Source organism: Panthera uncia, chromosome E3 (assembly GCF_023721935.1).
Source record: "Panthera uncia isolate 11264 chromosome E3, Puncia_PCG_1.0, whole genome shotgun sequence".
In the NCBI taxonomy this organism is placed as follows: domain Eukaryota; kingdom Metazoa; phylum Chordata; class Mammalia; order Carnivora; family Felidae; genus Panthera; species Panthera uncia.
The window spans coordinates 27,047,903-27,063,067 of record NC_064815.1 but is presented as its reverse complement, the minus strand read 5'-3'; the positions used below and the strand labels follow the sequence as shown (position 1 = coordinate 27,063,067).

The window sequence follows — 15,165 nt, the reverse complement described above, 5'->3', positions numbered from 1 at the left end:
CGGCGGAACTAAAGAGGCTGGTGGGGGAGGGGCGTGGCCTTTCTTGGGGCGTGGCTACCCTATTCGAAAGGCGGGGCCTCGGTGGAACCCAGCCTATGGCAGTTGAGAAGCCAGAGTGAAGGGGCTACAAGTCTAGTGCGAAGCCCGACCAATGGAGGGGGAAATTGGGGGCAGCGGGGGCGGGACCGAGGTGGAGCAGGGCTAAAGCCAGGGATCAGCGCGCCTGAGTCCACGTGACGGGGCGGCACGCCAAAGAGCTCGAAGAGCTCGGGCCGCACGAGGCTGCTGGAGCAGCGTGACTGTAACGTGGTGAACACGAGCTCGCAGACGCCCAAGCCTCGCGACAATTTCCAGTCCTGGGACGTGCCGTTGAGCTCGCGCCTGCGCACAACGTGTCTCGCGCCTTCCCGCGTTTTTCTGGATTCTTCCACCACCGGAAGAGAAGCAGCCGGCCCCTGTTCTGGTGGCGGGGTGAAGAACGCAGAACCCCGAGGGAGCCAAGGCTGTGATCTTTCCTCATCCCTGATCAGCCAGACGTCGCTATTCCAGGCTCAGACAGTGAGGCTCCTCTTTGACCCAAGAATACGCCCTCTCTCCGCACTCCCGGCCCTGAGAGAGGAACCACCCTCCTCCAAGCCTCAATGGCTTCCTCCACAGAAGCTAGGAACCCCAAGCCCCAGGCCCCAAGAGACTGACAGTCACTCCCGTCAGCGATTAGGAAGCTCCTCAGTCCACTTGCCCCAGGGTCAGTCAGAGATACCATCTGCTGGAAAAGTGGAGAACGAGAGTTTTCCTTTACTCCCTCAGTGTTTCTGCTCCAGTTCTAATGGTGACTGCGCCCGTAAATCGTTAAGTGCTTCCCATTCCATTCTATGTGGAATCAGGTTCTAGCCTGAAAATGAAAGACTGGGGTCTTTTTTTTCTTTTTCAATTTGTACCGCTTGAGCTGGTCTCCTTTGCACCGGGCAATCTACGTCTCCGACGCATGCAGAGAGGGGTCTGCTTTAAGCGGCTCTGGTGTGCGCATCGTGGCGGCCTTGGAGAGGATTCCAAACGCGCGGCCGTGATGTCTCTAATCCCCAGATGCCTTAGGTCAAGACGGTCATTTTTTGTGCGCACCCACACCCCACCCCCGAGTTGCAGAGCACTTCCCTTAGAAAGGAAGGGGATGGTCAGAGCTGAGGCTGGAGACGCGGTGGGCTAGAGGCCCTTTCCTCTCCTTACTTCCGCAGCTCGACCATCATGCCTACGCTGCGGTCCTCCTCCTCCCCAAGCAGTGTGTCCTCCCCACTGCGGAGAGCGTCGGGAGGCAGACAAAGGGTCTTGTCTGCATCTTCTAGTTCGTCTGTCAATATGCCCTGTGGTGACAGGGACTCGGACCAGACTGCAGAGGGGTGAGTGGAGTCGATGAGAGCTTGTTGCATTGCCTGGCCTTCTCCCACAGTGGGGGCAGCTTTCAGCTCTGTCTGCCCCTCTGTGTAAACATTAAGAGATGCACTCTCAGAGCAGTGACTCTCTCCTGCTTTGCTAGCTAATTGGGTTTTTCTACCCCCTCTGCCGTACATGTTGTAGACATCAAAAATAATATATCCACTTCCAAACCTATCATCCATTTGTACAAACTTTTCTTGCATATATTTGTATGTTCAGCATGTACATCCTCTGTTGGGAGTGGGGAGGTGGGGGAGGGAGAAGAGTTCTTTGTTTGCTCCTGACAAATAGTATATACTTGTTGGTTGGTGTGTGATCCTTTATTTGGGGATTTTATAAACAGGTTTGTCTATCCTCCTCTATTATCATTTACCAGCTTGTTTTGTGAAGGTTATAATAATATATCTTTTTTATCTTTCCAGGAATAAAATAACCTCATACAAGATCTGATTTATCTCCTGGTTATTTTTTTAATTGGCTTCCTCTGACTCATTTCTATCAGTGCCACTGTTGGAGAGAAGATTATATTATTGTTATAAATTTAACTCTAGTCAATACAACTTACAAACTTTTTTCAAGGGATGAAATTTAACTCTAGGCACATATTAACATCCAAGTTATATATGAGTAATATGCGACTTACCAGGCCATGCTGATTTTTCGCCACAGCAGTGATCCCTCTGCCTGTTTAAGTGAATATCACTTGATTTTCTTATTCAGAGAGAATATTAGGAAAAGGTTGTCCTTCACCCATCTCAGTTTCTCATTTTTCATCTTCACTGCTCTCTTCAAGTGAAAGCTTTCTTTTAAGATTTTTGTCTCTACTCCCTGTAACAGTAAACACATCTCTTATTTTTAAAAAAAAAAGACTTTATTTCACTTTGAGAGAAAGTACACATGTGCATGAGCAGAGGAGGGGCAGAGGGAGAGGGAGAGAGAGAATCTTAGCAGGCTCCACACCCAGCATGGAGCCTGATGCAGGGCTCGATCTCACAACTGTGAGATCATGACCTGAGCTGAAATGAAGAGTCAGTCACTTAACCGACTGAGCTACCCAGATGCCCGCTAAAGATTTTATTTTTAAGTAATCTCTACACCCAACAGGGCTTGAACCCACAACCTCAAGATCCAGAGCCACACATTCCACTGACTGAGCCAGCCAGACACCCCAACACATCTTAAGAAAATGTGAATATATTTTTCTCACAGAGAAAGGGCTACAGTCAGAGACAAAGAAATTCTAATTCATTTACCCTTGTATATAAAGACTGGGGTGTTGTATCTAAGGAGAACCACATTCCCTCATAGGGATAGTGATTCTTTGTCAGCTGATGAAGGCAGTGACTTTGAAGACAGCCTGAGACACAGTGTGAAGAAGAGAGCAGCAAAACGACCACTCAGGACAACCCCAGTGAGTCAGTCCGTTTTGTTTTGCTTTTGAATTTGGTCTGGGAAGCAGCAAAAGAAAACCTAGAAAAAGCCTCAGATGATATGTTTGATGAAAGGATAAAATTTAAAGAGCATTAAGGGACAAAAATAAGAATAGGGAAAATTTTGAAGAAAGATAAGAGAAAAGGGTAGTAAGGGCATAAAGAAATAGGAATGGGCCTAAGGGACTTTTTTAAAAGAGAAGAAAATAATAAAGTTCACAATATAAGAATTAGTTATTTCAGATCTCAGTAACTCAAACTCTGCTGTGAAATTGGCAGCTTAAGCCTACTTGTGTGACAATGATGAGACTAAGTGTTAATATCACTTCTACTTTTTAAGGATATTCATGATCTCTTTATACTTACTAGGTGGCCAAACATCCAAAGAAGGGGTCCCGAATGGTACGTGGTCATGGCCAGAAAGACTCAGAACCACCAACCAGTGATCTTTTTGATGCTGTGAAAGCTGCCAAAAGTGACATGCAGGTAAAACGGTGTCTCACCCTCTGTTTCTTGATACTATCTCACTCTTTGTAGGATAAAAAGAGAAGGACAAATGTTTACAAAATTGATTTAATGTGGACATGTTAGGGAATATAACCTATATCAGGAAAGAGAGATAAGACCATGGAGTGAATCCTTGGAATGATGTAAGGGAGACCTTGGATGAGAGAGAATGCTCCTTTCCTAAAAGTGTCACAGAACAAGGTGGATTTTGCTTTTATTGACTGATGGAGGAGGCAGGCAGAGGCATTGGATTGTCTAGAGAGGAAATGTTATGGGTGGCAACTTGTTCACCCTTGTGACTTTTTAGCTCCATTTTAACAGTTACACCTAATCCTTTTTTCTCTCTCCACATTTCTTTTTCCATAATTTTATTGTAATTCTATTATCATCTAAAAGTGTAGAAGGCTCATGTATAATTTAAAAATTTTGAATAATCACCCAGATCTCTAGTCCCACCTCAAGAAATGAAACATTAATAGGGCCACAGTAGATCTTCTCTCCACCTGGCTGGCCCCCACAGTCCCCTCACCACCCAGAGATAACCACTAGAGTAAATTTTATGTTAATCATTCCCTTGCCTTTCATTATACTTTTGTCACCAGAGAATGTGTTTTTTTTAAATAAGTGAGCAGTTCTTTATATGTATAGTCTTCTGTGACGTACTTCGATTGTTTGAGATTTAGTCATATTGATGTGTAGTATAGGTTTTTAGTTTCTAGAACAGTTTTAGATTTTCAAATATAGGAAGTTTTTCTATTTATATTTTTGTTACTGATTTCTAACTTTATTGCATTATAGTCAGAAAATGTGGTCTTTGAAACTTATGGAGACTAGCTTTATTACTTAGCATTTAACCCATTTCCAAAACTATTTCACCTGTGCTCACAGAAGATGTGTATTCTCCAGTTGTTGGGTAGAGTGTTCTCTAGGGTGAGATCAAAACTCCCAAATGGTACAAATGTGATACTGTTTTGATCTTTCTACTAGGTGTTAGGGTTTCCTTGTTTTTGGTCTGGTATGTCAATTACAGAGAGATGTATTAAAACCCACAAAGATGTTCTCTTTAGTTACTACTTTTGTATTCATGCCTATCTTTGCCTTAAGCATTTTGAGCATTTGTTGCCTAGTAAATTGAACCTTTTATTGTTATTTACTGTCACTTTTTATATTTTAAGATAAACAGTTCTGTTTTTTTATTAACATAATCTATACTAGCTTTATTTTTAGTTACTATTTGTCTGATACCTTTTTTATCCTTTTACCTTCAATCTATGTATGTTTGGAGTGTGTCTCCTGCATATAGCGTATATCTAGATTATGTTATTCAATCCATTCTGCCAATCTTTCCTTTAACAAGAGAGTTTGATTCATTTATATTTATTGGCACTATTGATACATTTGAATTTGTTTCTCCCATTTTATGTGCTTCCATTTTGTCTTAGCTTTTCTGTTTCTTTTTCTCCTTTACTTCCTTGCTTTTGGATTCTGTCTTCTATAAGGACCTATGCACACTTTAATTCTAATTGCCCCTTCCAATTTACATGCTGTCTTGTAGTGTTTTATTTGTATCTATTTCCCTTTCCAACAAATTAGACATTGCTGTTTTATAAAGTGTTTGTTTGTATTTACCTGCATTTGTATCATTTTATTTATCATTCCTTCTCAAATCTTCTGTAAAAATTCATTCTCTTGCTGTTCAGAGTTTCTCCTTTAAAATTTGTTAGGTAGAGTTTATTAACTCTTTGTTGTTGTTGTTGCTTGTATGAAATGTCTTTTACCCTTGTTCTTGAAAGGTTATTTTCTGGGTGTAGAAGTCTAAGAGGACATTTTTCTGCTTCAGCACATTAGAAAGATTATTCCACTGCCTTCTAACTTCACTTATTGCTGGTGAAAGTCAGCTGTCAGTTTAAGTTAGCACTATCTACTACAATAATTTGTAATGATGGAAATGTTGCATATCATCATTTAGTATAGTATTCACTAGCCACATGTGGCTGTTGAGTACTTGAAATGTGACTGGTGTGACTGTGGAACCGGATTTTAATTTTCATTTGATTTAATTTTAATAGCCACATATGGCTAGGGGCTTATGGATTAGTTCAAATCTAATTTGTAAGTGGTTTTGTTTGTAAGTGTTATATGCAGATCCTTTGTAAGTGATCTCTTTTTGCCCTGTTTTTGAGATTTATTTTGCTTTTGTGTTCTGATGTTTTGTATAATGTTTATAGGTGTACATTTTCTTTTCCTCTGTTATGTTTGAAATCTATTGGCTTCCAGGCTCTAAAGATTGGGGTCTTTCAACAACTATGGAAAATTCTTTTCAAATACTGCCTCTTCGTCATTCCATTATCTTGTTCTGAAATTCAATTAGACATTAATTAGAACTTCTCACTCTATTCTCCATGTCTCTTAATAGCTCTGTCACTGTTTCTGTTAGTCTGTCCAGGCTGCATTTTGGATACTTTCTTTGATTTAATCTTCTAGTTCACTCAGCTTTTGTTTTTCTGTGTCCAATCTGCCTTTAAACCATTCATTAAAATGGGTTTTACATTTTTTTTTTCATTTTTACAGATTTTTGGGGGGTCTTTTTTCAAAATTGATTGTTCTTTGCTTCTGGTTTAAAGCTTCACTTTTATTTTTTTATTCATAGCATAATTTATAATCTGTGATAACTTTAATGTTTGAAATCTATGAATATGATTCTGCTGTTTTTTCTGCTAATTCTTACTTTCAGTGCCTTATTTCTTTACTAAGTTTCACACTTTGAGCTGCTCATTGTCTCTTGGAGTTCTATACTTTGGACCCTATATTTTGGAGTTCTATATTTTGGAATTCTTTGGGGCCTGAATTAAAGGTGTGGTTTGTTTGTTTGTTTGTTTGTTTGTTTGTTTTTAAAGGTGTGTTTTTAAGAGAGGAACCTGCTTGGCTTGGCTTGGCTGTAGTTGACTGGGGACCCTCCACAATCACTTTGAATTAAATTCTCTAATTGAGAGTATTCTGGTCGTATAGGGAGTGTGGATCTAGACTGCAAATCTAGACCTGAGAGCTGACATGCGGTTATGAATTTTCAAGGACGAGTTCTTTTTTTTCCTTCCACCCCACGTTAACGTCCTAACAAGCTGGTGTTCATGCTGTCCCCTTCTGACCTGTGGGTTTATTTTTCATTCCTGTTTTCATGCTAACATGACTTTTTGCAGCACCTCGCTTTATCGCAGGAGCCTCCTTTTGGACCTCTCTTCTTGGAAAGCCCAAAAGCTCGATCTCCTATGCTCTGCATTCCATGCAGCTATCTGGACAGAAAGTCATGGTTCCTGGGGTTCCATAGAACCCTCAGGGCAAGAATCAGCTTCCTTATCTCCCAGGATTGCTACCCTCACTTCATTTTGGGCCTATACGGAATTCTACCTTTCATTCCAGTTCAGCAATACGTTTTAAAAGATGTTTTTAACATTTTAATCAGAAGTTTAGCTGTTTCAGTTGGTACAATCATACAGGATTTCCATTCTGTCATATTGCCAGAAATAGAAATCATCCACCTTTTTTTTCCTAGTCTTTGGTGGATGAGTGGCTGGATACCTACAAGCAAGACCAGGATGCAGGATTCCTGGAACTCGTTAACTTTTTCATCCGATCTTGTGGATGTAAAGGTAAGGAAACTCCTACCCCTTTCTAATCCCTAGCCCTTTGCTCCTATGTTATAGAACTTTTGCTACATTTAGATGAGTAGGACTAGGAATCGCCTAAATAAAGAGAGAAGGTTAAGCATATGAAAAGTTTCACTGATTTGACCACATTGTAGATTGGTAAGTAGGAAAGTGGTCCAGTTAGGGAACTATGTTGGTTTGGTTTGGAGATAAGACCCTTTGGGGAAAAGTAACTAATCACACTAATGTGAGGCCAATGATACTCACAAATTTGAAAATAGACCATTAGACATCTTTTAGTCTTCCTATCTTTAGATGAAATCATCCTTCATTATTCCCTATTTCTCAGATACTTCCTTCCATATTTCTCCACTGAAGCTGTGGATTCCCCAGATCCCCACAGGTCATGACCTAACTTATTGGGGTAAGATAATCTCAGGCAGGTTGTGTTATAAGAATCCAGAATTTGTGTGGTTTTTTTGCTTTATTTATTTTTTATTTGGGTTTAAAGAAAAAAATTGTAATGTTTATTTGTTTTTGAGAGAGAGAGAGAGAAACAGAGTGTGAGCAGGGGAGAGGCAAAGAGAGCCAGAGACACAGAATCCCAAGCAGGCTCCAGGCTCTGAGTTGTGAGCACAGAGCCCGACATGGGGCCCAAACTCATGAGCCATGAGATCATGACCTGAACCAAAGTTGGACACCCAACTGACTGAGCCACCCAGGTGCCCCAGGATTTTTTTTTTAAACTATTCTTTTCCATTGCTTGATTCCTTTGGGTTTTCTAGAAAGGTTGCTTTAACAGCAGATACACAGTTTGATGGCAGCAGGTTTAGGACTGGGATTTAGGTTTTCTGATTCCCCACCTATGCTCTTTTCAGTATATTTCCTAGCTCATCTTCAGGTGTATGTGCAAATGGTCACAGTGTCCTGTTATTTTTCTTGTAACTACTTCACCTCCTCCATTCCTCAGGCAATGTAACCTCCGAGATGTTCAAGAAGATGTCCAACTCAGAGATCATCCGGCACCTAACAGAACAGTTTAATGAGGTGGAGGAAGACAATCAGAATTCTCTTGCCACACTTATTTCAAAACACAAGGCCCATTATCCCCTTCTTTCTAACTGTGGGAAATAGGATAGCTTTTGGAAGAAGGAGTTCAATCTCTTGGGGGCAAAAGGGACCCATAGATGTTATCTGAATATGCCTCTGAAGTTGAGAATAGCAGGAAATGAGGTATAACAGAGAAAGATTTTTACTATACTATTGGGTTTTGACATCCAAAGTCCCTATGGTTTCATAGACTTGGTAGTACTTTTTCTCATTCAGTTCATAAACCCTTCTATAGGATTCAGGAGAGTATCCCCTGACAGCACCGGGTCCATCCTGGAAGAAGTTCCAGGGCAGTTTCTGTGAATTTGTGAAAACATTGGTCTATCAGTGCCAGTATAGCCTCCTCTATGACGGCTTCCCTATGGACAACCTCATCTCCCTGCTCACTGGCCTCTCAGACTCCCAAGTCCGTGCCTTCCGTCACACTAGCACCCTGGCTGGTGAGCATTCATTTTTAGTGTATAAATGTTCTTTTGGGGATTTCCTGTGTTCTCTGGTCTCTGAATTCTTCTTAGCCTTTCAAGCCCTGGCTTCTTTTACCCTGAACTTCAACCAAGTTTCTCACTAGTAGTATTGCAAAAAAGGATAGATTACAGTGACAGTTTCCAGTCTTAACTTGTTTCTTATAGCTCAACAGCTGGGAACATGCTGAGGATTAAAAGAAGCCCAAAAGGGGGAGAAAAAAAATGTCCAGAACAGTCTTAGGATTTTAGGGTCACCCGCTCTAGCTTTTCATTTTGAGTCCCCTTCCTTTTTCTTTCCTTCTTTTCTTTCTTTCTGTGGCAGAGGTGGCAGCAGCCATGGTGGGTTACCCCCAAGTGCCCCACTCCCTGCTTCCTCCTCTTCTTCCCACTGGAACCACAAGATGCTTTTTTTTCTTCCTTTTTAAAATCTGTCCTCCCTCCTCTGACCTAAGTAAAAATTCCCTTTTCTTGTTTTTCCTGGCTCAAAGCCATGAAGCTAATGACCTCCCTGGTAAGAGTTGCCCTCCAACTGAGTCTGCACAAAGACAATAATCAGCGGCAGTATGAGGCTGAACGAAATAAGGGACCAGGACAGAGAGCTCCTGAGCGACTGGAGAGCCTGTTGGAGAAACGCAAAGAGGTAAAAAGTGTTCCCTGCCTCTTCCCCCCCCACCCCCCCCCCTCTCAGCTTCATCCACTGTTGCTGAAGCCCGTTTCACCCCTGCCCACACACTTCTCTCTTGTAAGGCACAGGCCCCTAAGCAACCTTTTGGGTCATGAACAGTGGAGTCTGACAGTAGTCTAATAGACCCATCCTGTCAGAGGTCATTGCATGCTTATCTTGTTTCTGGGATGTGATCTCAATGAATTAGTTCTAACTCAGAGTAAATTTTAGAGTTCTTTATAATCCCACTTTTGCTTAGTTTCCATTATCTACATTCATTACCAGGAATGTTTTTAAGTGCTGTGCTTGCGTCTCATGCAAGGAGTTAATTTTTGACTTTCTGGTCAACTATATAGTCTGGAGATCACCAGAGTATTAAAGGCCAACCACTGATGAGGGAGGCCAACTGTTTGAGGACTGGAAAGTGACTGGCTTTTCAATCACTCCTGGACTGTTCCAATTAGCTACCAGTTCCATGGCCTTATATAACTTCCAAGCTTCCATTTCCTTTTCTTTAAAAAAGGGGATAATTCTACCTTTTTATGAAGATTAAATAGATGGTGAGTGAATAGTCTGGCACATAGTGGACACTTGGTTTATTTCCTTTTATACTTAAAGACAACTGGAGGACATAAGCTCTAACAAAATCTTTTACACTGATTAAACCCTCAAACAGCTGTGCCTGTCATGAGACACTGATTTTCCCCCTACTCTCTCTTAGTAATATCTCTTAGTATCTGAGACTCCTCCAGCATGAGGTTGGCAGGACTCCCCATGCCTAACCACAACAATTGACTGTCTTCTCACCCCTCACCAAGATTTCTTCCATGGTAAACCTTCTTTCCTTACTCTCTCTTACTATTTTCAATGTCAGTATGATCTTAAACCTTATGTGTATTAGGTCTGTCTCATATCCTATGTATAATACCGTGAATCTTTTTTTTTTTACTTGTCTAGGCTCTTGCTTTATCAGTCATTATTTCTCTTTTTGTTTTTAATCCCTCTCTCCCCACTGTTCTCTTCACTTAGAAATGTCTGTAGGCCTTTGAATCTTCCCTTTACTCTTTCTCTCTATGAACTACTCCATTTCTATCCTTTTTAGTATTTTCTTACTTCCTTAATATCCAACTGAATCCATTTTTTACTACCTAGCTTCTCTCCCCATTTTTCTTTGAAATTATTCTTTCCAAAACAGTGACTTTTTTTTTTACTTTTTTTTTTAACGTTTATTTATTTTTGAGACAGAGAGAGACAGAGCATGAATGGGGGAGGGACAGAGAGAGAGGGAGACACAGAATCAGAAGCAGGCTCCAGGCTCTGAGTCATCAGCCCAGAGCCCGACACAGGGCTCAAACTCACGTGCCGCGAGATCGTGACCTGAGCTGAAGTCAGACGCTTAACCAACTGAGCCACCCAGGCGCCCCAACCACTGACTTTTTAATCCCTATAGTCAGTGGTCTTTTCTTAATTTCCTTTTTCCAAACTTCTATAGAAATTGGTACTGATGACAACTTTTCCTCCTTCTGTCCCTCTCTCTCTTTCCTTTTCTTTTCAATATGAAATTTCCCAAACATTCTGACAGAGAGAAACACTGGCAGAGTGAACATCATATACGAATTATCTAGATTTAACAACTAATATTTCATTATATTTGTTTCTTCTAATTTTTTGTTATTTAAATTTTTTTTAATGTTTATTTTTGAGAGAGAGAGCGAGCGAGAATGAGTGGGGGAGGAGCAGAGAGAGAGCGAGACACAGAATCCGAAGCAGGTTCCAGGCTCTGAGCTGTCAGCACACAGCCTGAAGCAGAGCTCAAACCCATGAACCGCAAGTTCATGACCTGAGCTGAAGTCAGACACTTAACTGACTGAGCCACCCAGGTGCCCCAGTTATTTTTTTATTTTATAGTAAATTATATATATACTGGTATTTCCACCTAAAGACTTAAATATGTTCTCTGAAAATTATTTTAAAACTTATCATCCAAAAAAATTATTCCTGCATTAACTCAATACCATTTTCACATTCAAAAATATTAATTATTCCTTAATATTTTCTAATTCCAATTCATATTTAAATTTCCCTGTGTATCCCCAAAATGGCTTTTATATCTGATTAATTCCAACCAGGATCTAATTAAGGATTATGATGCATTGCATTTGTTGTATTTCTTAAGCCTCTTTTAACCTCTGCCTCTCCCATCCCCCCCCTCCCCATATATTGATTTATTGAAGAGGTAGGGTCAGTTGTGTTCCTTTATAATTCTGCTTCCTTGATATCTATTCATCTAATCCAGGGTTTCTCAACAATGGCACTGTTGACCTGGGGCCTGTCTTGACATTGCAGAATGTTTAACAGCATCCCTGGACTCTATCCACTAGATGGCAGTAGTACCCCCTCCCATTAGTGACCACCAAAAATGTTTTCAGAAGTTGCTAAATGTGCCTTGAGGGGCCCTAGTTGAGGACCATTGGTCTAATCTCTTCCTTTTCTTCTTCTGCTAGGTTTTCTATTTCTATCAAATAAACTGCATTTATTTAAAAATTCATGTTCTCAATTGTAAGTCAAAAAATCTGTGTAACTACCAGCTAGTGCCTCTGAATAGCCAAAAATAACCAGACCCAGAGGTGATATTATTTTTTCCAAACACAAAGAATCCTCTGAGTCGGTGGTTGACTCTACAGCTTCTTCCAGAATTTAGAAGGTTGAAAAGAAACCTAGGATATCAGGGGTTCAGATTATGTCCTGTAATAAAAGGAAGTAAGTGGAAGTCATACTTTTCTATATACTTTTGGGGCACAAGAAAGATTGACCTGTTACTCCCTGTCTTCCAGCTCCAAGAACATCAAGAGGAGATTGAGGGGATGATGAATGCGCTCTTCAGGGGGGTCTTTGTGCATCGGTACAGGTGAGTGAATGCGCTCCTCTCGTTGAAACAGCTGGTCCTTGGTTATGGAATCTGTAAACGTAGCAAGATGTCCCTCCGTTATAACCCTGGTAATTTGGTTAGTCCTAGTGCAAATGCAGCTGGAGCAAAAACTTTGACAACAGATGTTTTAAATTAGTAAGGTTTAGTTCACCCCCAACTCCAGAGGCTCTTGTAAGCTCTTTTGGGAGAGAAAATAAGAGAATAAGGCACTGTTGAGTATTATTCTGCTCCAGCTTTGCCTAAGATCTTCCCTTCCCCATCTTCCTGGAGCTTGAGACCTGAGAAGACCACAGCAGAGAGACAAAAGGCAGGGCTTTTCTGAGCATTTGCAACTTGGCAGGCCTTTTCCTAGCGCAGCCTGCTGTTTCACTGGGCTAAAGGCAGGGGAGTTTTACACTGTTTAAAAGAACTGGTGGAATTAAGTTAAAAATAGCATCCATATTTTTTTTCTCACTGTTACCTAGATTTCAACCTCTGCCTTTCCAGAACTCTTCAGCTGATTTAATATTTTCTTCAAGTGGAAATTTGGCCAACAGTTAAACTGACTTCCAAAGTCAGTTTTAAAAGGGGCATGGAAAATAAGCTCAATTATTTTATGCAGTATTACCAAAAAAATGTTAATTTTTTATTTTTAAATATTTATTTGAGAGAGAGAGAGAGAGAGAGAGAGAGAGAGAGAGAATCCCAAGCAGGCTCTGTGCTGTCAGCACAGAGCCCATCATGGTGCTCAAACTCACGAATTATGAGATCATAATCTGAGCCAAAATCAAGAGTCAGATGCTCAACCAAGCAAGCCACCCAGGTGCCCCTAGAAAATATTTATTGTTTATATATTTACATTGGGAGGGAAAAATGAAAGGCTTGGAGCATGTTGTTCAGTCAAGAAAGTAGATTCTTCTATGGCAGGGAGATGTCTGGGTGGATGGAAAGTGAATTTAGAGAAAGATGGTGATAGGGGTCAGTTTATCTCTCTGTGCCTAGGGACATCCTTCCTGAGATCCGTGCTATCTGCATTGAAGAGATTGGGTCTTGGATGCAAAGCTACAGCACATCTTTCCTCACTGACAGCTATTTGAAATATATTGGCTGGACCTTGCATGATAAGGTCAGTGTTGAGTCAGCTTCTTTTCCTCTGTTACCCTCACCATCTTCCCTGTCTCAAGACATCACAGCTTTTCCTGGCCCTGCTGCTTAGGAGCTTCACTAGTGATCAGCCCATCAAGACAGTGAACCTCAAAACTCCGCAGTATTGGGGAGGGTAGGATGAGGTAGAAGAGAGAAAGATATATCCAGGAGATGAACACCTTAAAACCAGAGTAGAGAAAAACTTTCCCTAGAAAAAAGCAAGAAAGCTATTAATGGATTGGTGATACAGGTGCTAGGGTGATAGCCAAAAGATCCTTTTCTTTTTTTTAATGTTTATTTATTTTTGAGAGAGAGACAGAGGGTGTGAGTGGGGGAGGGGCAGAGAAGGAGGAGAGAAAGAGAATCCCAAGCAGGCTCCACAATGCCAGTGCACAGCTCAACGCAGGTCTCGATCCCATGAACTATGAGATTATGACCTTAGCTGAAATCAAGAGTTGGACACTGAACCAACTCAGCCATCCGGGTGCCCCAAAGATCCTTTTCATTATGATTGCTAAATTCTGCTGTGATCTTTTCATTTTTTTATATAAGAAGACAGCTGTCTGTTGTCTCTGAGTCACCCCAAAGTCCTCAGCATAGAGGACACCAAAGCCCAGAAAGAGTAATCTGAGAGAGGGGCATGGAAGCCCAGTGGGGGTTGAGTAGAGGAATAGTTAGTCATATTCCATTTTCCTCAATAGCATCGCGAAGTCCGTCTGAAGTGTCTCAAGGCTCTAAAAGGGCTGTATGGCAGCCGGGATTTGACTGCCCGTCTGGAGCTCTTTACCAGCCGCTTTAAGGTAAAATTGGGACAGTATTCCTGTGCTTGGCTCTTTCTTTGGTTCCTGTTTCCCTCACCCCATCTTTCCATTCCTATTGCTCTTATGTGTCTACAGCTATCCCAGCCTCTGCCTACTCATTCTCTTTAGGAATCTCTCAAATTCTAAGAGAGCGTAATGATTTGGGATGGATACAATGAAGTACTGAGCAACGTTCTCTCTCCTTATAGGACCGGATGGTTTCCATGGTCATGGACCGAGAGTATGATGTGGCGGTGGAAGCTGTCAAGTTACTAACACTCATCCTTAAGTGAGTCCTGGGGAATGGGGAGGCACGCATCTCAGACTTCTACCTTTCCAGCATTAGGCAGGCCCTTCCAGAGTCCTGTCCCTCCGCTTGTCACAGGTTGACTCTTCTTTCTGTAACAGGTTGAAAGACAGGTCATTCCTGAGTTGCAGGATCTCCAGGGGGGATATTTCTTATCTTCTCTAACTCTCCATACTTTTCTGTTTTCCACTCTTCATTTAAAAGTTCTTGGGCGCCTGGGTGGCTCTTTCGGTTAAGCGTCCGACTTCGGCTCAGGTCATGATCTCGCGGTTTGTGAGTTCGAGCCCTGCATCGGGCTCTGTGCTGACAGCTCAGAGCCTGGAGCCTGCTTTGGATTCTGTGTCTCCCCGTCTCTCAGCCCCTCCCCTGCTCATGCTCTGTCTCTCTCTGTCTCTCAGTAATAAATAAGTGTTAAAAAAATTAAATATTAAAAAAAAATAATAAAAATAATAATAAAAGTTCTTTGTCAGCTAATCCTCATTGATTTTTGTTGTTGTTGTTCCTCTTTTGGATTGTTCCAAATCCTTATTTGCCTCTTTGTGTTTCTAGCCCCAGTTGTGCTAGGGGACATCCTTCATATCCACCTGCTTTTTCTCCTTTTCTCTTGGCAGGAACATGGAAGGGGTGCTGACAGATGCAGACTGTGAGGGCATCTACCCAGTTGTATATGCCTCTAACCGAGCCCTGGCCTCTGCTGCAGGGGAGTTTCTCTACTGGAAGTGAGTAGGGTCCTCTCATTTGTTCCTTTAACACC

General features: G+C 41.6%; 2 protein-coding genes and 1 long non-coding RNA gene across 6 annotated transcripts in view; 1 reads left to right on the top strand and 2 right to left on the bottom strand.

The window, feature by feature from the left end:
- The window catches only part of GPC2 (glypican 2), an 11,690-nt gene extending 8,943 nt beyond the window's left edge, over window positions 1–2,747 (bottom strand). The window contains exon 1 of the mRNA XM_049638875.1: window positions 2,075–2,747. The gene's annotated coding sequence lies outside the window, so the exon portion shown is untranslated. The remainder of the gene's footprint in view (window positions 1–2,074) is intronic.
- The window catches only part of STAG3 (stromal antigen 3), a 27,751-nt gene continuing 12,786 nt past the window's right edge, over window positions 201–15,165 (top strand). For all 4 annotated transcript variants that reach the window (XM_049638873.1, XM_049638872.1, XM_049638871.1 and 1 more), the window contains exons 1-13: window positions 201–558; window positions 1,233–1,394; window positions 2,740–2,842; window positions 3,231–3,347; window positions 6,919–7,015; window positions 7,983–8,059; window positions 8,358–8,562; window positions 9,075–9,226; window positions 12,085–12,158; window positions 13,161–13,284; window positions 14,006–14,104; window positions 14,314–14,393; window positions 15,023–15,130. In XM_049638873.1, the coding sequence (XP_049494830.1) occupies window positions 1,243–1,394; window positions 2,740–2,842; window positions 3,231–3,347; window positions 6,919–7,015; window positions 7,983–8,059; window positions 8,358–8,562; window positions 9,075–9,226; window positions 12,085–12,158; window positions 13,161–13,284; window positions 14,006–14,104; window positions 14,314–14,393; window positions 15,023–15,130 (1,388 nt within the window). In that variant the 5' untranslated portion in view covers window positions 201–558; window positions 1,233–1,242. The remainder of the gene's footprint in view (window positions 559–1,232; window positions 1,395–2,739; window positions 2,843–3,230; window positions 3,348–6,918; window positions 7,016–7,982; window positions 8,060–8,357; window positions 8,563–9,074; window positions 9,227–12,084; window positions 12,159–13,160; window positions 13,285–14,005; window positions 14,105–14,313; window positions 14,394–15,022; window positions 15,131–15,165) is intronic.
- LOC125928259 (uncharacterized) overlaps window positions 12,124–15,165 on the bottom strand; it is a 36,168-nt gene continuing 33,126 nt past the window's right edge. The window contains exon 4 of the long non-coding RNA XR_007459610.1: window positions 12,124–12,209. This is a non-coding gene — a long non-coding RNA (uncharacterized LOC125928259). The remainder of the gene's footprint in view (window positions 12,210–15,165) is intronic.